This window comes from Dendropsophus ebraccatus, chromosome 11, assembly GCF_027789765.1.
Source record: "Dendropsophus ebraccatus isolate aDenEbr1 chromosome 11, aDenEbr1.pat, whole genome shotgun sequence".
NCBI lineage: Eukaryota > Metazoa > Chordata > Amphibia > Anura > Hylidae > Dendropsophus > Dendropsophus ebraccatus.
The window spans coordinates 6,125,320-6,143,406 of NC_091464.1; the positions used below are offsets into that span (position 1 = coordinate 6,125,320).

At 46.0% G+C, this 18,087-nt stretch overlaps 1 protein-coding gene across 1 annotated transcript; it reads left to right on the forward strand.

Moving 5' to 3' along the window:
• The first annotated feature begins 3,597 nt into the window (after positions 1–3,597).
• Positions 3,598–17,750, forward strand: LOC138767683 (glutathione S-transferase Mu 4-like). The gene is made up of 8 exons (XM_069945350.1): positions 3,598–3,707; positions 3,797–3,872; positions 13,421–13,485; positions 13,630–13,711; positions 14,366–14,466; positions 16,805–16,900; positions 16,988–17,098; positions 17,397–17,750. The coding sequence occupies exons 1-8, from the start codon at positions 3,675–3,677 to the stop codon at positions 17,487–17,489; spliced, it is 657 nt and encodes a 218-aa protein (XP_069801451.1). The 5' UTR covers positions 3,598–3,674; the 3' UTR covers positions 17,490–17,750.
• Positions 17,751–18,087: the final 337 nt, after the last annotated feature.

Genomic DNA, 18,087 nt, shown 5'->3' on the forward strand with positions numbered 1-18,087 from the left:
GAACAGCTGAGGGAAAGCATTGCATTCTGGAACCAGTACTGCATTCTGGGAACTTCACAACCAGGAAGTACAGAAACACAATACAGAAAAAAAAGAACAACAAAACAAATGGGTTTTTGGTAGTTTTAAAACTGGGGTAGATCGGTAAGTAATGCTTTATGCTTCTGCAGAAGTTTTATTTTTTTTTACCTCTACTTGGAGTTCCCCTTTAAAGACAACTCCGGCGAGACCTGTATAAAAAAAAATACAAAACACAGACACACACACTCCATACTCACCATCCCTCCGGTGAAGATTGCCACTTAAACCGTCCGCGTCTCAGTCACCTCCGGCCGCCGTCCAGCGATCTCCCTCACTTCCAGGCTCACTTCCGCAGCGGGACCGGCTTCTGAAGTGGGACTTGCAGGATGAGGTAAGTATTTGGGGCTCCATCGGGGGGGGTCAGGCAGGCTCACTGCATCCCCGCCGCATGTGGTGACTGCTATAAAAAACAAACAATCCAACTCACCTGTCACCCGATCCCGGCAGCTCCTCTCTCCCAGCAACTGCAGGTCTCCTTTGTCATGTTCCCGGCACAGGCAGCATGGTACAGAGACACTTCCTGTGCCGGAAATCCCCAAAGCCTCTGTCATTCACCCGTAGCTCTCTCGGCAGCCAAGTGTCTCTGAGCGTCTCCATGGTTTGTTTGTTTTTCAATGCAAGCCATGCCGCCAGGGAGAGTCAGGCTGTGGGGGGAAAGGGTGCGGGGCAGTACACTGCAGGCTCTCCCGGACCTCCAGCACCGCCACCTCCCGCTTGGGTTGACCCCTGCCTGACTGCAGCAGGGCTCTCTAGCTGCGGTCAGGCAGGGGTTAATATTTTCCAGCGTATAAGACAACTTTTGAACCCCTGAAAATCTTCTTAAGAGTCGTGGGTTGTCTTATACCCCCAATCGTCTTATACGCTGAAATTTTTTTTGCAAATCATGACAGAATTGTAGCCAGGGACAATACACCAATGATATAAGTCTTTCTGGGTGGCCATGGGCCCCCCAGAAGCTCAGGGCCCCCCAGAAGCTCAGGGCCTGTAATACTCTGCTACTGCCCACCCTACTAGGAGGAGATGGTGCTGACTGGTGAGAGCCTTATCACAGGGTCAGGAGGGAGACGCTCAGGACTCGGGGATTAGATGGAAATGTTAACAATTAACCAATTAAATATTCTTACTTTGACCTTTTGCGCGTTCTCCGGTGGAGCTGAACATTAACATTTGTTGGCTTCATGACATCTCTGTAGAGTATTATCCGTATTAGTGTGAGGCAAAGTACAGGCGCTCCATGATGGTGGCGCAGGCATACCTACCTCTCTACTGGAAACGCACGGTCGCGCCCCCCCCCCCGGTCTCTCTGTGGGTAACTAAAATAAATGAACTAATGAGAATGGAAGACTTGAGCTCTTCACTACACAACAACTCCTCTCACTTCATGAAAACTTGGACACACACAAGATACAAACGAGTGTAGACCCCAACTCCAGTCCGACCCCGCCAACTCCCTTAGATGTAATGTAGGCTTGTCTCTGTCTCTTGCTGGCCTGTTGCCCCAGGACCGTCTTATCCATTGGGCAGGGTAGGCGGCTGCCCGGGGGCCCTTGCGTCCTAGGGGGCCCCTGCCCTCTGTCACCTGTATTTTTAGCTTTATAAGACGCACTTATAAAACTAAGTGCGTCCTATAAAGCGAGGGCTGAGCACCGCAAGGAAGCCGTCCCGCCCGCCCCCTCTATTGCCGCTCACTATGCATATGCATAGTGAGCGGCCCTGAGCCACCCCCTCCGCCCGCCCGCCCCTTCTATCGCTTCTCAGCTGACAGCCGATCAGAAGCCCAGGAAAGTGCAATGAGCAGCACTTTCCTGGGCTTCTGATCGACTCAGCTAAGCGGCGATAGAAGGGGCGGGCAGTCCAGGAACTCACCCGTCCGGCGGCCCCAGCAGCTCCTCTCCCGTCAGCGCGCACTCCCGACATCCTTCGGCACAGGCAGCGGGGTACAGAGACGCTGCCTGTGTCCTGGATGTGTCATGCAGCAGGTCACTTCCGGCACAGGCAGTCTCTCTCTACCCCGCTGCCTGTGCCGGAGGATGTCGGGAGTGGCGCGCTGACGGGAGACATCAGCTGCTGGGGCCGGCGGACAGGTGAGTAACTGGTTTGTTGTTTTGGGGGTCACTGGCTACTATGAGGGCACTGGCTACTATGGGGGGCACTGGCTACTATGGGGGGGGACTGACTACTATGGGGGCACTGGCTACTATAGGGGCACTGGCTACTATGGGGGGCACTGGCTACTATGGGGGGCACTGGCTACTATGGGGGCACTGGCTACTATGGGGGCCACTGGCTTCTATGGGGGGCACTGGCTACTATGGGGGGCACTGGCTACTATGGGGGACACTGGCTACTATGGGGGGCACTGGCTACTATGGGGGCACTGGCTACTATGGGGGGCACTGGCTACTATGAGGGGCACTGACTACTATGGGGGGCACTGGCTACTATGGGGGACACTGGCTACTGTGGGGGCACTGGCTACTATGGGGGGCACTGGCTACTATGAGGGGCACTGACTACTATGGGGGGCACTGGCTACTATGTGGGCACTGGCTACTATGGAGGGCACTATATGGGGGGATTGGCTACTATGGGGGGCACTATATGGGGGGGATTGGCTACTATGGGGGGATTGGCTACTATGGGGGGCACTATATGCAAAGATGTGGGGGATTTGATGGTGGCGGTTGGGGAAGGCCAATTCGCACCTCTGCCCAGGGGCCCATAATACTGTTAAGACGGCCCTGCGTTGCCCATTAATACTTTGGTATACTCACTTGGGGTGTGTAGGCTGTTGGTTTCTGTATGGTGCCCCCCTTTCTCCTCCCATAGACCCCCTACCCTGGTGTCGTACTGGTTGTGATGGCGGCCTAGTGAAGCCATCCTGGCTCTGCCACTACGTTACACTGCTTGATGGCTTGAATGTTTTTTTCTTCATTTCACCACATAACTTTTTTTCTTTTTCTTAGTACATCATTATGGTAAAATAAAGGGGGACATGTAACATATAAGCCCCTCACAGCTGACGAGGGGACAATATGGAGGCACGGTCACTGGTTGGTCTTGGGCGATTTACACCTCAAAATGGGAAGAAAAAACGGAAATAACGTTCAACAGAAATCGGTGCGAAGAATTAATGTCACCGACAGCAGGGAGCGCTGCTCCGGGATAGTGGAAACAAAATGCTGGTGTGAACAGAGGCTGAGGCATGTAACACAAGGGGCCGGTCCCCTATATACTGTATACACAGGCCAGGGGCAGAATAAACCATGAGTCCATGTTATCTCCCTGCTCTACATAGATCTGATGAGGGATAACCAGCCACCCCAGCCCCATAGACACTCTGCAGCGATGTGTGATGCGTGTTGCCTAGCAACATCCCCCCCATCACTGACCCGTTACACGACTGATCTCCACATAGTTCTCTAGTTCAGTGGGCGCTGGCGAGGAGCTGCAATCTGATTGGCTGTGATCCCAGCTCTGAGTCACCTGAGCCACTCAGCTGGCTGTATGGGCAGTCACGTGCTCGGCGAGGCTTACATTAGGCGGTGAGGCGCCCGTGACAGGAGCGGAGTCCGGTGTCTGTGGTGGAGAAGATGATGCTCCTCGGCTACTGGGACATCCGCGGGGTGAGAGGAGGAGAATGGCGGCTGTGTGGGAGATACGGGCGGGTTACATTCTGTTAATATACTGTCTCTCCGTTACCGTCTACCTGCAGCTTACTCATGCGATCCGCCTGCTGCTGGAATACACCGGGACACCGTATGAGGAGAAGCGCTATGTGACCGGGGACGGTGAGTGCGGCTGGGGAGGCTGTATACTGGGTATCTGCTGTATATATGGGAGGGGGAGGCTGTATACTGGTCACCTGCTGTATATATGGGAGGGGGGGCTGTATACTGGTCACCTGCTGTATGTATGGGAGGGGGAGGCTGTATACTGGTCACCTGCTGTATATATGGGAGGGGGGGGGCTGTATACTGGGTATCTGCTGTATATATGGGAGGGGGAGGCTGTATACTGGTCATCTGCTGTATATATGGGAGGGGGGGCTGTATACTGGTCACCTGCTGTATGTATGGGAGGGGGAGGCTGTATACTGGTCACCTGCTGTATATATGGGGGGGGGAGGCTGTATACCGGTCACCTGCTGTATATATGGGAGGGGGAGGCTGTATACTGGTCACCTGCTGTATGTATGGGAGGGGGAGGCTGTATACTGGTCACCTGCTGTATATATGGGGGGGAGGCTGTATACTGGTCATCTGCTGTATGTATGGGAGGGGAGGCTGTATACTGGTTATCTGCTGTATATATGGGGGGGGCTGTATACTGGTCACCTGCTGTATATATGGGGGGGGGCTGTATACTGGTTATCTGCTGTATATATGGGAGGGGAGGCTGTATACTGGTTATCTGCTGTATATATGGGAGGGGGAGGCTGTATACTGGTCACCTGCTGTATGTATGTATATATGGGGGGGGGGGCTGTATACTGGTTATCTGCGGTATATATGGGAGGGGGGCTGTATACTGGTTTTCTGCGGTATATATGGGAGAGGGAGGCTGTATACTGGTCATCTGCTGTATATATGGGGGGGGGGGGCTGTATACTGGTCACCTGCTGTGTATATATATATGGGAGGGGGGGGCTGTATACTTGTCACCTGCTGTATATATATATATATATGGGAGGGGGGCTGTATACTGGTCACCTGCTGTATACAAGCACACAGATAAATATGTAGATTTTTAAATTTTTATAATATCAAGGTTAGTGCAAAATGTACTTCAAGACTCCCTATATGCAGGCTAGTATGAATACTCTCACCGTCGTCCACACTGGGACAAATAGTACCGGCTAACTAACCTCACAGTAAATTATATTCATATGATCCTAAGCACTTACCCATTACTGCTGCTATGTATCTGCCACCATATACCCCTCAACGACGTTTCGCGTTGGTTTGCTTCCTCAGGAGGGTGTGACTTAACCCCCGTCTAATCCCACTATTTATATGATGCCGCTGATGACGTTGGCGCCAAGCGCCGGGCCGTACGGGTATCGCATCACTTCCGCTTCCGGTACTCAGCGCTGGAACGCACATCATCGTGTGACACGCACACGGACATGCGCACTGCGCATCTTGAGACCGCTTCGAAAGGATGCCCGTACCTGGTTCCCGACTCTCGGCGCACCACCATTGGAATCAGGTAAATATATTATCGTCTACCTAGACCTAGTACCAAACCTTGCATATAGGACCTAATTCATGAACTACAGACAATGATGCGAGTATACTAATAAATAATAAATAATGTGAAAATAATAAATAACTGAATAAATAAATAAAATAAATAATCAGTAATCTGATAAACCGTACAACCATTATTAAACCTAATTTATAAATCACATCTATAAATTACAAATCCCGCTGCAACCATATAGACTAAATGATGTATACCAAAAAAGATAATAACCTATTATAAAACAAATACTGTGCTCGTGTAATTAGGTATTGTGTATAAAGTGCAATAATCAATGTATTTGTAAATAAATAGATCAGTGAACAAACTAATTAAATGCATCGTTGTAATATGTATAGTTATGTGTATCTTACCCACAAGAAAAAGTGCTAGTGCAAATACAAAAAATACAAAATCTACAATACATGATCCACTGCAATTCATATAGTGTTATAAAAAACCACATATTCTCAAATGTGTAAATACATATAATAAATTTCAATATCAAAAACCCCACCTACACTACCCCCCTCCCACACCCACCCCTTACTCCCATACCCACACACACAAAACATGATTACCCCCCCACATTCATACTTACATACAGACATCCATCCACTCTAAAAAATCCAACATCAATTATTATGTCTATATAGTCCTTATTATTATGTTGCAGTCCATGTCCTACATCCATAAATTTCCAATCACTATTGTTATAATGTTCTTTCCTTTCTCTCTCTTATCTTTGTAAAATCTTCTTTTCTTCAGTTTTATCTGTATCTATGGTAGATTAATTACATGATGTTTTTTTTCCTTTTTTGATTCTTCATCCATGGTTCCAATGATGACATGATTCTCGTATAGCAGCAATCAAAGCAATAAATCACTAAAAATTATGTACAAAAAAAGACAAAGGTTAAAATATGAATTTTAAAAACTGATACTACAAGAAAGATACAAAACTTCTCTGTTCATTTAGACCCATAGGGTGCAGCGTACCAAGAGTTGTTATCCATCTGCATTCTTTTTGGGCAAGAATCCTTTTCATGTTACCCCCTCTGATGCCACTATTGATCTTCTCTATCCCTCTCACTTTAAATGATTTTGGATCACAATTGTGGTGGGTTTTAAAGTGCCTTGGTATCGTCTTAAGTTGTCCAAAGTCCTCCTCATCTTTTGCCGCAATAATCCCCCTTACATGTTCTCTCGTCCTTATCCTTAATTCCCTGGAGGTTAGTCCTACATAGACTTTTCCACATCCGCATGTGGCATAATAAATCACATATTTTGTACTGCATGATATATAATCACGGATCTGAAAATTTCTCCTCCCATCTACCGATCTGAAACTCGCTGCTCTTTCTATGTTGGCACATGCCATGCATCCCCCACATGGGTAGCAACCCACTCTTTGGGTGCTGGTACTGCCAAAGGGACATTTCCTCTTAGGTGCGTAGTGACTTCGCACCAGGAGGTCTTTTAGATTTTTGCTCCTGCGAGCTGTCATCATAGGGGAGTCTGATAACTTCTTAGCTAGTACTGTGTCAGTACATAGTACAGACCAGTGTTTTTTCATAATTTCCCTCATCTTTTCCCAGTCCGTGTTATATGTGGAAATAAAACGAATAGTATTTCCACTAGCTTTCTCCTTTATTTTATTCTGCAACAAAACCTCTCTCCTTGTGCCCTTGGCGCCAACGTCATCAGCGGCATCATATAAATAGTGGGATTAGACGGGGGTTAAGTCACACCCTCCTAAGGAAGCAAACCAACGCGAAACGTCGTTGAGGGGTATATGGTGGCAGATACATAGCAGCAGTAATGGGTAAGTGCTTAGGATCATATGAATATAATTTACTGTGAGGTTAGTTAGCCGGTACTATTTGTCCCAGTGTGGACGACGGTGAGAGTATTCATACTAGCCTGCATATAGGGAGTCTTGAAGTACATTTTGCACTAACCTTGATATTATAAAAATTTAAAAATCTACATATTTATCTGTGTGCTTGTATACTGCCATCTGCTGGTCTTTTCTATTTATTGCAAATTGTTTTTTTGTATGTTGTATTTTTATAATAAAGTATGTGGTTTTAAATTGTTAAACTAGCCTCAAATGGTTCTTTATGTATAAAATAAGTTATAGAGGTGTAGATGTTATAAGGTATACTGGATATAACCTGTGTTGCGACAGGAATATTGTGACAAATCCTTTATTATCCAGGTGGAATTAGTGGTATAATGGTCACCTGCTGTGTATATATATATATATATATATATATATATATATATATATATATGGGAGGGGGGGGGCTGTATACTGGTCACCTGCTGTATATATGGGAGGGGGGGGGGGCTGTATACTTGTCACCTGCTGTGTGTGTATATATATAGGAGGGGGGCTGTATACTGGTTATCTGCGGTATATATGGGGGGGGGCTGTATACTGGTTATCTGCGGTATATATGGGGGGGGAGGCTGTATACTGGTCACCTGCTGTATATATGGGAGGGGAAGGCTGTATACTGGTCACCTGCTGTATATATGGGAGGGGCAGGCTGTATACTGGTCACCTGCTGTATATATGGGAGGGGGTGGCTGTATACTGGTCACCTGCTGTATATATGGGAGGGGGTGGCTGTATACTGGTCACCTGCTGTATATATGGGAGGGGAGGGGGGGTGTATACTGGTCACCTGCTGTATATATGGAAGGGGGAGGCCGTATACTGGTCACCTGCTGTATATATGGGAGGGGGAGGCTGTATACAGGTCATCTGCTGTGTATATGGGGGGGGGGGAGGGGGGCTGTATACTGGTCACCTGCTGTATATATGGGAGGGGGAGGCTGTATACAGGTCATCTGCTGTATATATGGGCAGGGGGGAGGGGGGGTGTGTACTGGTCACCTGCTGTATATATGGAAGGGGGAGGCTGTATACTGGTCACCTGCTGTATATATGGGGGGGCTGTATACTGGTCACCTGCTGTATATATGGAAGGGGGAGGCTGTATACTGGTCACCTGCTGTATATATGGGAGGGGGAGGCTGTATACTGGTCACCTGTTGTTAGGGCTGGGCGATATTGGCCTGAATCAATATCGCGGTTTATCGCACATGTAGCCGCGGTAACGATAATTCAACGATAATTATGACACGCCCCTTTTTGCAAACCACACCCACTTGCTGTGACAAACTGGCGACATTTTGATTAAAGTAAAAAAGAACTCACTGAGCAGCAACCCATGGTTAGTTTATTTATTATTATTATTATTTGTCATTATTAGGGGACCTGGACATGTATATACAGGTATACAGCCTCTACAGGATGTGTATACACAGGGGGTCACATAGGGATAGGTGTGTATGACTATATACAGGGGGGACGGATAGGTGTGTATGACTATATGGGGGTGGATAGGGGTGTATGACTATATACAGGGGGGGCGGATAGGGGTGTATGACTATATACAGGGGGGACGGATAGGGGTGTATGACTATATACAGGGGAGACGGATAGGGGTGTATGATTATATACAGGGGGGACGGATAGGGGTGTATGACTATACAGGGGGGGTGGATAGGGGTGTATGACTATATACAGGGGAGACGGATAGGGGTGTATGACTATATACAGGGGGGGCGGATAGGTGTGTATGACTATATACAGGGGGGGTGGATAGGGGTGTATGACTATACAGGGGGGACGGATAGGGGTGTATGACTATACAGGGGGGGGTGGATTGGGGTGTATGACTATACAGAAGGGGGTGGATAGGGGTGTATGACTATATACAGGGGGGATGGATAGGGGTGTATGACTATATACAGGGGGGACGGATAGGGGTGTATGACTGCACAGGGAGCACAGGGAGGTGTATGCTGGCACTTGTGGTCCCCTCAGTACAGGGCTGTAACATAGGAGGAATGGATGGGCTGCAGCAGGCAGGATGCCGCACATAGCAATGTCTCCTATAACTTATCCTGCCTGCTGCAGCACATTCCTCCTATGTTACAGTCCTGTACTGTTACTGAGGGGACTACAGGACAGCCGCCGCCAAGTGCTGCTGTGACATGGCCGCGTCCCTGCACACACAGGACAACATGTGCAGCGCTCGCCGGCCGGCCGGGGGTGTGTGTGTGTGTGTGGACCAGTCCCATCCGATCGCCCCCACACCCGGCCGGCGAGCGCTGCACATGTTGTCCTGTGTGTGCAGGGACGCGGCCGTGTCACAGCAGCACTTGGCGGCGGTGTTCCTGTAGTCCCCTCAGTGTGCAGGGAGACCGGACGGGTGGTGGGTGCTTTGGCAGGACAGGTGCGGCGGGACGGAGCCTCGGACCAGACTGGTGGGGGGAAGCTTGAACTGGACGGAAGGGGGGGGGGGGGGGAAGCATTCTCACCTGGACCCTGCTGCTCCTCCACCTCCCGCTCTGATACCAGCGCTGGTGCCGTGTGTGTGTGTGTGTGTGTGTGTGTGTGTCAGGACGGGAGCAGGGACACAGAAATAGAAAAATAACGCAAATACCGTCCTGGCCAAGTTGAAGTCTGTTAACCGACGCCAGTGAAGGTATCGGTATTTTTGCGGTATACCGCCTAGCCCTACCTGTTGTGTGTGTGTGTGTGTGTGTGTGTGTATATATATATATATATATATATATATATATATATATATATATATATATATATATATATATATATAATACCCACACTTCTGTCTTCATGCAATATTTGTCAGTGTCTAATAAAGAGCATGTGCCTTAGAAAATGTCCTGCACTTAGTCTATATTGCTACTACAGCTAACTAATACAATACCTCCAAAAAGAAAAATGCTGAAATTACATAGCCCAAAAAATTCATCTTTATTGAGAAGAAATATTAAAAACAATACATAAAAAAGAGACAAAAAACCAACATTAAAAGAACAGTGGCTATCCCGGAGGAGAAGGAAGGCTTATAAATAAATGATATTACACATGCCCGGTCCCTGACCAATTCCACTTGCACAGTATAAATAAATAGGTAATAGTGCAAAAAATGTATTAAATAGTATTAATAGATATACAATAAATATAATTCATTGTTCTATTGCACTTAACCCATAACTATTATTGACCCCAAAGGTCCTAGAGACATGGCATAGGTACCTATAGTAAAGCGTGTCAAATATCCTCCGGGACGCCACCACCCCGACGCGCGTTTCGTAGTCTTCGTCCGGGGGTCAATTATATGAATTATATTTATTGTATATCTATTAATACTATTTAATACATTTTTTGCACTATTACCTATTTATTTATACTGTGCAAGTGGAATTGGTCAGGGACCGGGCATGTGTAATATCATTTATTTATAAGCCTTCCTTCTCCTCCGGGATAGCCACTGTTCTTTTAATGTTGGTTTTTTGTCTCTTTTTTATGTATTGTTTTTAATATTTCTTCTCAATAAAGATGAATTTTTTGGGCTATGTAATTTCAGCATTTTTCTTTTTGGAGGTATTATATATATATATATATATATTATATGTATATACACTCACTCGCCACTTTATTAGGTACACCATGCTAGTAACGGGTTGGACCCCCTTTTGCCTTCAGAACTGCCCCAATTCTTCGTGGCATAGATACAACAAGGTGCTGGAAGCTTCCTCAGAGATTTTGGTCCATATTGACATGATGGCATCACACAATTGCCGCAGATTTGTCGGCTGCACATCCATGATGCCAATCTCCCGTTCCACCACATCCCAAAGATGCTCTATTGGATTGAGATCTGGTGACTGTGGAGGCCATTGGAGTACAGTGACCTCATTGTCATGTACAAGAAACCAGTCTGAGATGATTCTAGCTTTATGACATGGCGCATTATCCTGCTGAAAGTAGCCATCAGATGTTGGGTCCATTGTGGTCATAAAGGGATGGACATGGTCAGCAACAATACTCAGGTAGGCTGTGGCGTTGCAAGGATGCTCAATTGGTACCAAGGGGCCCAAAGAGTGCCAAGAAAATATTCCCCACGCCATGACACCACCACCACCAGCCTGAACCGTTGATACAAGGCAGGATGGTTCCATGCTTTCATGTTGTTGACGCCAAATTCTGACCCTACCATCCGAATGTCGCAGCAGAAATCGAGACTCATCAGACCAGGCAACGTTTTTCCAATCTTCTACTGTCCAATTTAGATGAGCTTGTGCAAATTGTAGCCTCAGTTTCCTGTTCTTAGCTGAGCGGAGTGGCACCCGGTGTGGTCTTCTGCTGCTGTAGCCCATCTGCCTCAGAGTTGGCCGTACTGTGCGCTCAGAGATGCTCTTCTGCCTACCTTGGATGTAACGGTTGGCTATTTGAGTCACTGTTGCCTTTCTATCAGCTGGAACCAGTCTGCCCATTCTCCTCTGACCTCTGGTATCAACAAGGCATTTCCGCCCACAGAACTGCCGCTCACTGGATGGTTTTTCTTTTTCGGACCATTCTCTGTAAACCCTAGAGATGGTTGTGCGTGAAAATCCCAGCAGATCAGCAGTTTCTGAAATACTCAGACCAGCCCTTCTGGCACCAACAACCATGCCACGTTCAAAGGCACCAAATCACCTTTCTTCCCCATACTGATGCTCGGTTTGAACTGCAGGAGGTTGTCTTGACCATGTCTACATGCCTAAATGCACTGAGTTGCCACCATGTGATTGGCTGATTAGAAATTAAGTGGTAACGTGCAGTTGGACAGGTATACCTAATAAAGTGGCCGGTGTGTGTGTGTGTGTGTGTGTGTGTGTGTGTGTATATATATATAGGCTGTATACTGGTCACCTGTTGTATATTTGGGAGGGGGAGGCTGTATACTGGTCACCTGCTGTGTATATATATATATATATATATATATATATATATATATATATATATAATATATATATATGGGGGGGGGGGCTGTATACTGCTCATTTGCTGTATGTATATGGGGGGCTGTATACTGGTCACCTGCTGTGCATATATGTGGATGGGGGGCTGTATACTGGTCATTTGCTGTGTGTGTATATATATATATATATATATATGGGGGGGCTGTATACTGGTCACCTGCTGCATATATGGGGGTCACCTGCTATGTGTGTGTGTGTATATGTAATGTGTGTATATACAGTGGTACCTTGGTTTAAGAGTAACTTGGTTTAAGAGCGTTTTGGTTTAAGAGCTCACAGTTCTTCAAAATTATGACTTGGTTTAAGAGCATTGCTTTGGTTTAAGAGCTCCCTGTACTGGGTGGGAGCGCGAGTTGGGGAGGGACATGGTCTGTATAGCTGGGTCTACAGCACTGTACTCTGACCCAGGAAGTCTCCTTCACCTTCCAAATCATAGCAGATCCACTTCAGGCTGGGGCTTACATCAGGGGACAGGACTGTGGGGGTAATCTCTTCATAGCTGTAACCCCCTTCTGCCCGGACAGAGTGCTGCATGTATGTGGCCACATCTGTCCTGCTCATTCCTTCCTGCTCCCTGCAGTCTGTCTGCCCTTGTGTTTCCCATCCTCTCCATTACTGTACAGTAACTTATAATATCACATATTCTGCTGTCTCTGAATGTTTGTTTCATCTGTTTTACATGTTGTTCAGAATAATAAATCATTATTTTGGGGTGTGGAACCAATTGTCTGCATTTCTATAATTTCTTATGGGAAAATTTGCTTTGGTTTAAGAGTGGATTTGGATTACAAGCACGGCCCCGGAACGAATTATGCTCGTAATCCAAGGCACCACTGTATATGTATGTATATGTGTATATATATATATATATATATATATATATAATATGGGGGCTGCATACTGGTCACCTGCTGCATATATGGTTAGAGGGGGGGAGGTCTGTATACTGGTCTCCTGCTGTATATATGTGGATGGGGGGGGGCTGTATACAGGTTGCATGCTGCTCGTGGCTTAAGTACAGACAAAACAACAGAAGGTGCAGCAGCAACCCACAGATGCAAGGGCTTACCGTATATACTCTTCTCTGTACTTAAGCCATGAGCAGCATGCAAACTGGTAAGGAGTAACTGACAGCCAGAAATCATGAACATTTGTGTTCTAATACTTCTTTGTCTCCTTACAGCACCGGACTATGACAAGAGTCAATGGCTGGAAGAAAAGGAGAAGCTGGGCTTGGACTTTCCAAATGTATGTGAGCATAAAGAAAATCACAACCTGGAGATGCAGTGAAATAACTGGGGGATATTACACAGATTTATTTCATGGTGTAGTCAGCGGGATTTATTTATTAAGAGGCAAGCTGGTGATGGGAACACATTTTGTATTACTCAGTTGCCCTACCTCTTCGATGGGGATGTTAAGTTGACGCAGAGTAACACTATTCTACGCTATATTGCCGGCAAGCATGGAATGTGTGAGTATGAAACTTTAACTTTTTATTACATGTGATTTTGGACCTTTGGGGTAAGTGCACCCACAGCAGAACAATCCACAAGCATCCCATCTGCATTTAAGTGAAAATCTGCAGCCAAAAGTGACTGGTTGTGGATTTATTAAACCGAGATTATCTGCCCAATCAGGCAGAATCAGGCCGGAGCAGGGGTTAATAAGCGGGTTTAAAAATCACCTTATGACCACGCATCACTTCATGTATTGGGAGCTACACCCTCTCCAGGCTCCCTGGCTGCCTTCTCCCCACTCAGTGAAGCCGCAGCTGACCCTTCCTGACCCCTCTGCAGTGACAGACCACTCAGACGGTCACTGGCTGCGACGCTATCCTGAATGTTAGTGATCGGCTGAGCAGCCTGTTACTGCAGAGGTGGCTGTGGTGAGCCAGGAACAGGCAAGAGGACACCAGGGAGCGTGGAGACGTAAGTGATAACACTATTATTTTCTATATACAGCAAAGGCTGCACAGACATCGCTAACCATACATTTGCAGCCATGTAATAGGAGGGCCGAAAGTTCTCCATCCCTGACCTAAAGCATTGCTTGGAGGGACACACTGGACATAAGGGTTGTAAACAACATTAGATCTATGTGAACTTGTCGTATCGCTGTTTTGCAGGTGGCAATACTGAGAGTGAAAAGATCCTTGTATCACTGATTGAAAATGAAGCCATGGATTTTCGCATGCGGCTTGTTATGATTTCATATAACCCTGAGTTTGTAAGTAGACCCTGGAAGGAGTTTTGTCTCCTATATTTTAGATGGTTTTAGTAGACACAATGGGGGACATTTTATAAAGTCTGGCGTTTTTTTACGCCGGGCTGAAAAATGTCCCCGCAGCTCCGGAGATTTATGTAGAGGCGCATTACATAAATCCCGAGTAGAGACTCATTACATAAATCCCGAGTGCACGAAGCCTGTCCGTGCGAAAATCTTGAAACCTACGCCAGCTCCGAGCTGGCGTAGGTTTCAGTATAATTTTTCCTCTGGAAAAATGATAAATGCGGCGCACCCAGGGACCGCAACCCCTCTGCATGCAGCCTCACCAATCCCCCCCCCTTAACGCCCTCTCTCTGCCCCACTGGCAAAAGGGGGGCAGACACGAAAAAATATTCGCAAAAATACCCTTTGCGAATATTTTTACACCAAACAGCCCCAGCTGGGCCTAAAGGCATTTTCGCCTTTTCATACATGTCCCCCATTGTGATTTGCTTTATGGCTGGATTATGAATCAATTAACAATTGTGAAAACGACATTGGTTTTGTCCTGGCGGCAGCAGCACTTTCTCCCCATCGTAAACCTACTGTAGTAAGGCTACATAGAAGTCGATGACAAAAGTAATCGGGATTCTCAGCAGGTTTATACCTGTCTACTGTCCCAGGACAGAGCTTACAGTCTATAGGAAGGGTTTAAGAAAAAAGGCAAAGGTGCCAAAATCCTTTCTACATTGGTCCGATCATCTCTTATAAATAGGAAAGTTCAAGGTGGATGAACCAGTCGCCAACCAATTTATATATGTACAGAATTAAAAGGTACCTTGCACTTGGCGATCGCAGCAAGATCCTCTGAAAAAAATCCTGCAGGTAGACTGTCCTCTCTGGACATGGTACTGAACTCCTGGAAGCTCTGTTGAATACAATGGCTGGGTTCACACTATGTATATTTCAGTCAGTATTGTGGTCCTCATATTGCAACCAAAACCAGGAGTGGATTAACAATGTAGAAATTGAGTGGATGGCCGCCATATAACAGTAAATAACTGCAACAGCTGTTGTTTTAAAATAACAGCAAATATTTGCCATTAAATGGCAGCCATCCACTCAATTTCACCATTGTGTGAACAGATCCTTTCTGTGTTTTTAATCCACTCCTGGTTTTGGTTGCAATATGAGGACCACAATACTGACTGAAATATACGTAGTGTGAACCCAGCGTGTGTTACAATGCAGTCTATGGCACTTCCGGCAAGTCAGTACCATGGCTCGTGTCCGGAGAGAAGCACCCACCTGCTGTTTTTTTTTTAGAGGATCTTGCCGCGGTCGCCAAGCGCAAGGTATCTTTTAAGTACTTGGAGTGTAGGGGAATGGTGATATTGGTAGTTAGGTTAAATGTAAACCTTTGTGTATTAGTATTGAGTCTGACCTTTCAGCTTGGGTAAAGTCCTGGAGACAGAAGTGAGAGGTGCGGATTATGGAGGATGGACGTCAGAATTTATCGGCAGAATGTAAAGCATGGGGAGGGTGGTAAGGAAAGAACCGATTTTAGAGGTTACAGTCACTTGCGTTCAGCTGGGTGTCATCTTATATAGTATAGAGATGGTACTAAAGGCCAATTTCTTGATGGTGGTACCAATGGAAGATGTGTTGAGTGAGACCAGGAGGGGGGCAGAACAGATCCTGAGGAACCCCAACAGCAAGGTGAAGAGAAGAGATGGCAAATAATACGCTAAAAGAGCGGTCAGAGGTAGAAAAAGACCAGGAGAGAGCAAAGTCCTTATAGGAAATCTGTCAGCTGTAATTCATGTTCCAAACGGCTAACACTGTTAGGACAAGGAGACACATGGTACCTTTCTTATATCTGTCTGTGCTTCCAGAATATAGACAACTTATCATTATGATTATTATCTGGTACAATGAGTCAGGAGGCTTTCCCAGGCTCCTGAATAGCTGTAATGTCACTCCCCCCCCCCCCCCCAGCTTGATTGACCCCTAGAAGCTGAGTCCCAGCAGGCTCAGATGTGGGATGCCTTATAGCTTGTTTCACTTCAGGAGCTTGGAAAAGCATCTTTATAAGAAATATACCTGGTGTCTCTCTGATCTAACAGTGTCAGCAGTTTGGAATGTAAATTGCAGCGGACATATTCACTTTAAGGCCAGTAGAGAGGAGCTGGACTTCCTGTGTTTTTTTTTATTTTTTTTTATTAAAAATTTATAAAGTGGTTGAGATGCAGATGTGACTTTCTTTCTTTGTATAACTAATAGAAACCACTGCAGCTAAAAACAATAGAGCTGAAAACAACAATAGTGTAATGTCCTTTTTTTATCTTCACATTTTCAGGAACAGCTGAAGGGACCGTACCTGGAAAAGCTACCAGCTGTATTGGCAAGGTTCTCTAAATTCTTAGGGGAAAGACAGTGGTTTGTTGGAGACAAGGTAACTATATTGTAGTAGTAGTACTCTAGATGCTATCTAATGGATAGTACTTGATTACATATATTGCATTTGCCTTCCTTCCCAAAGATCACATTTGTAGACTTCTTAATGTATGATATCCTGGATCAGCACCAGATCTTGGATCCTACTTGCTTGGAAAAGTTCAAGAACCTGAAAAACTTCCATGCAAGATTTGAGGTAAATGTTCTATTTATACCAGACTGCCTATCGCGACTAACTACTACAATCCAAGTACTAGGTGTGCAGAAACTCCTTTTTGCCCACGTATACGTGCACATATGTTTTATATATTCACCAGAGCAAAAGATTTAAAGTCCCCCCCCCCCCCAGCTGTACTGTATAGTACTAAACCTTTGTTGAATTGGTCGTCCATATATCGGCCACTAAGAAGGGACAAGCAAGTAATTCCTTATACCCGGGTAGTGGATGGAGACATATATATACTTTTTTAATATATATTCTTTTTCTCTTTCAGGCTCTGCCCGCTATTGCCGCCTACATGAAAACACCCCGTTTTATAAAAACTCCCATTAACAACCGAATGGCTTTTTGGGCCAACAAAAAATAATCTTGCACAAGAGATATGGCCACAGATATGCTTGGAGGCTTTAGCCAGCATAGTGGAATTCTAAAATGTTCAGTTTTTTTTTTTTCTATTTCTTACCTCTAGAATGTTCTGAAAACATCTTCAGAACTTACTGTTATTGGTTGTGGTGAAAAATAAACCTGTGAGTTAATACAATATGGTATACGCAGTATAGAGGAGAAGCCAAAATGTCACCATTGTTTGCTAGAGGTGTCAATAAAGATGGGAATCTTTGTATCCGCATGGATGCTGAATGTTTTCTATGGCCATATTGAGCTAGTTTCCACACCAGGACGTACAATGACTGACCGTTTTCCAGTGCTCACTGTTTACATAAATGGTGACTGCTGACAGTTTAGCATCACCGCTACTGGCTTCCCAGTAAGGATCCACCGATGCAGGGTAAAAACAGTCTATACTGGGACCAGGGGGATGTGCGTCCGACACCCCTCCTCCCCTGACTGCCCTGCAACAGTGATACCGGCATCAGTGGATCAAAGATCCATTGATGCTAGAAAGGTAAATCCCCGGCCCTGGGACTGACTTGCAGTCCTGGCATCCAGGGATGATAATCCATTTC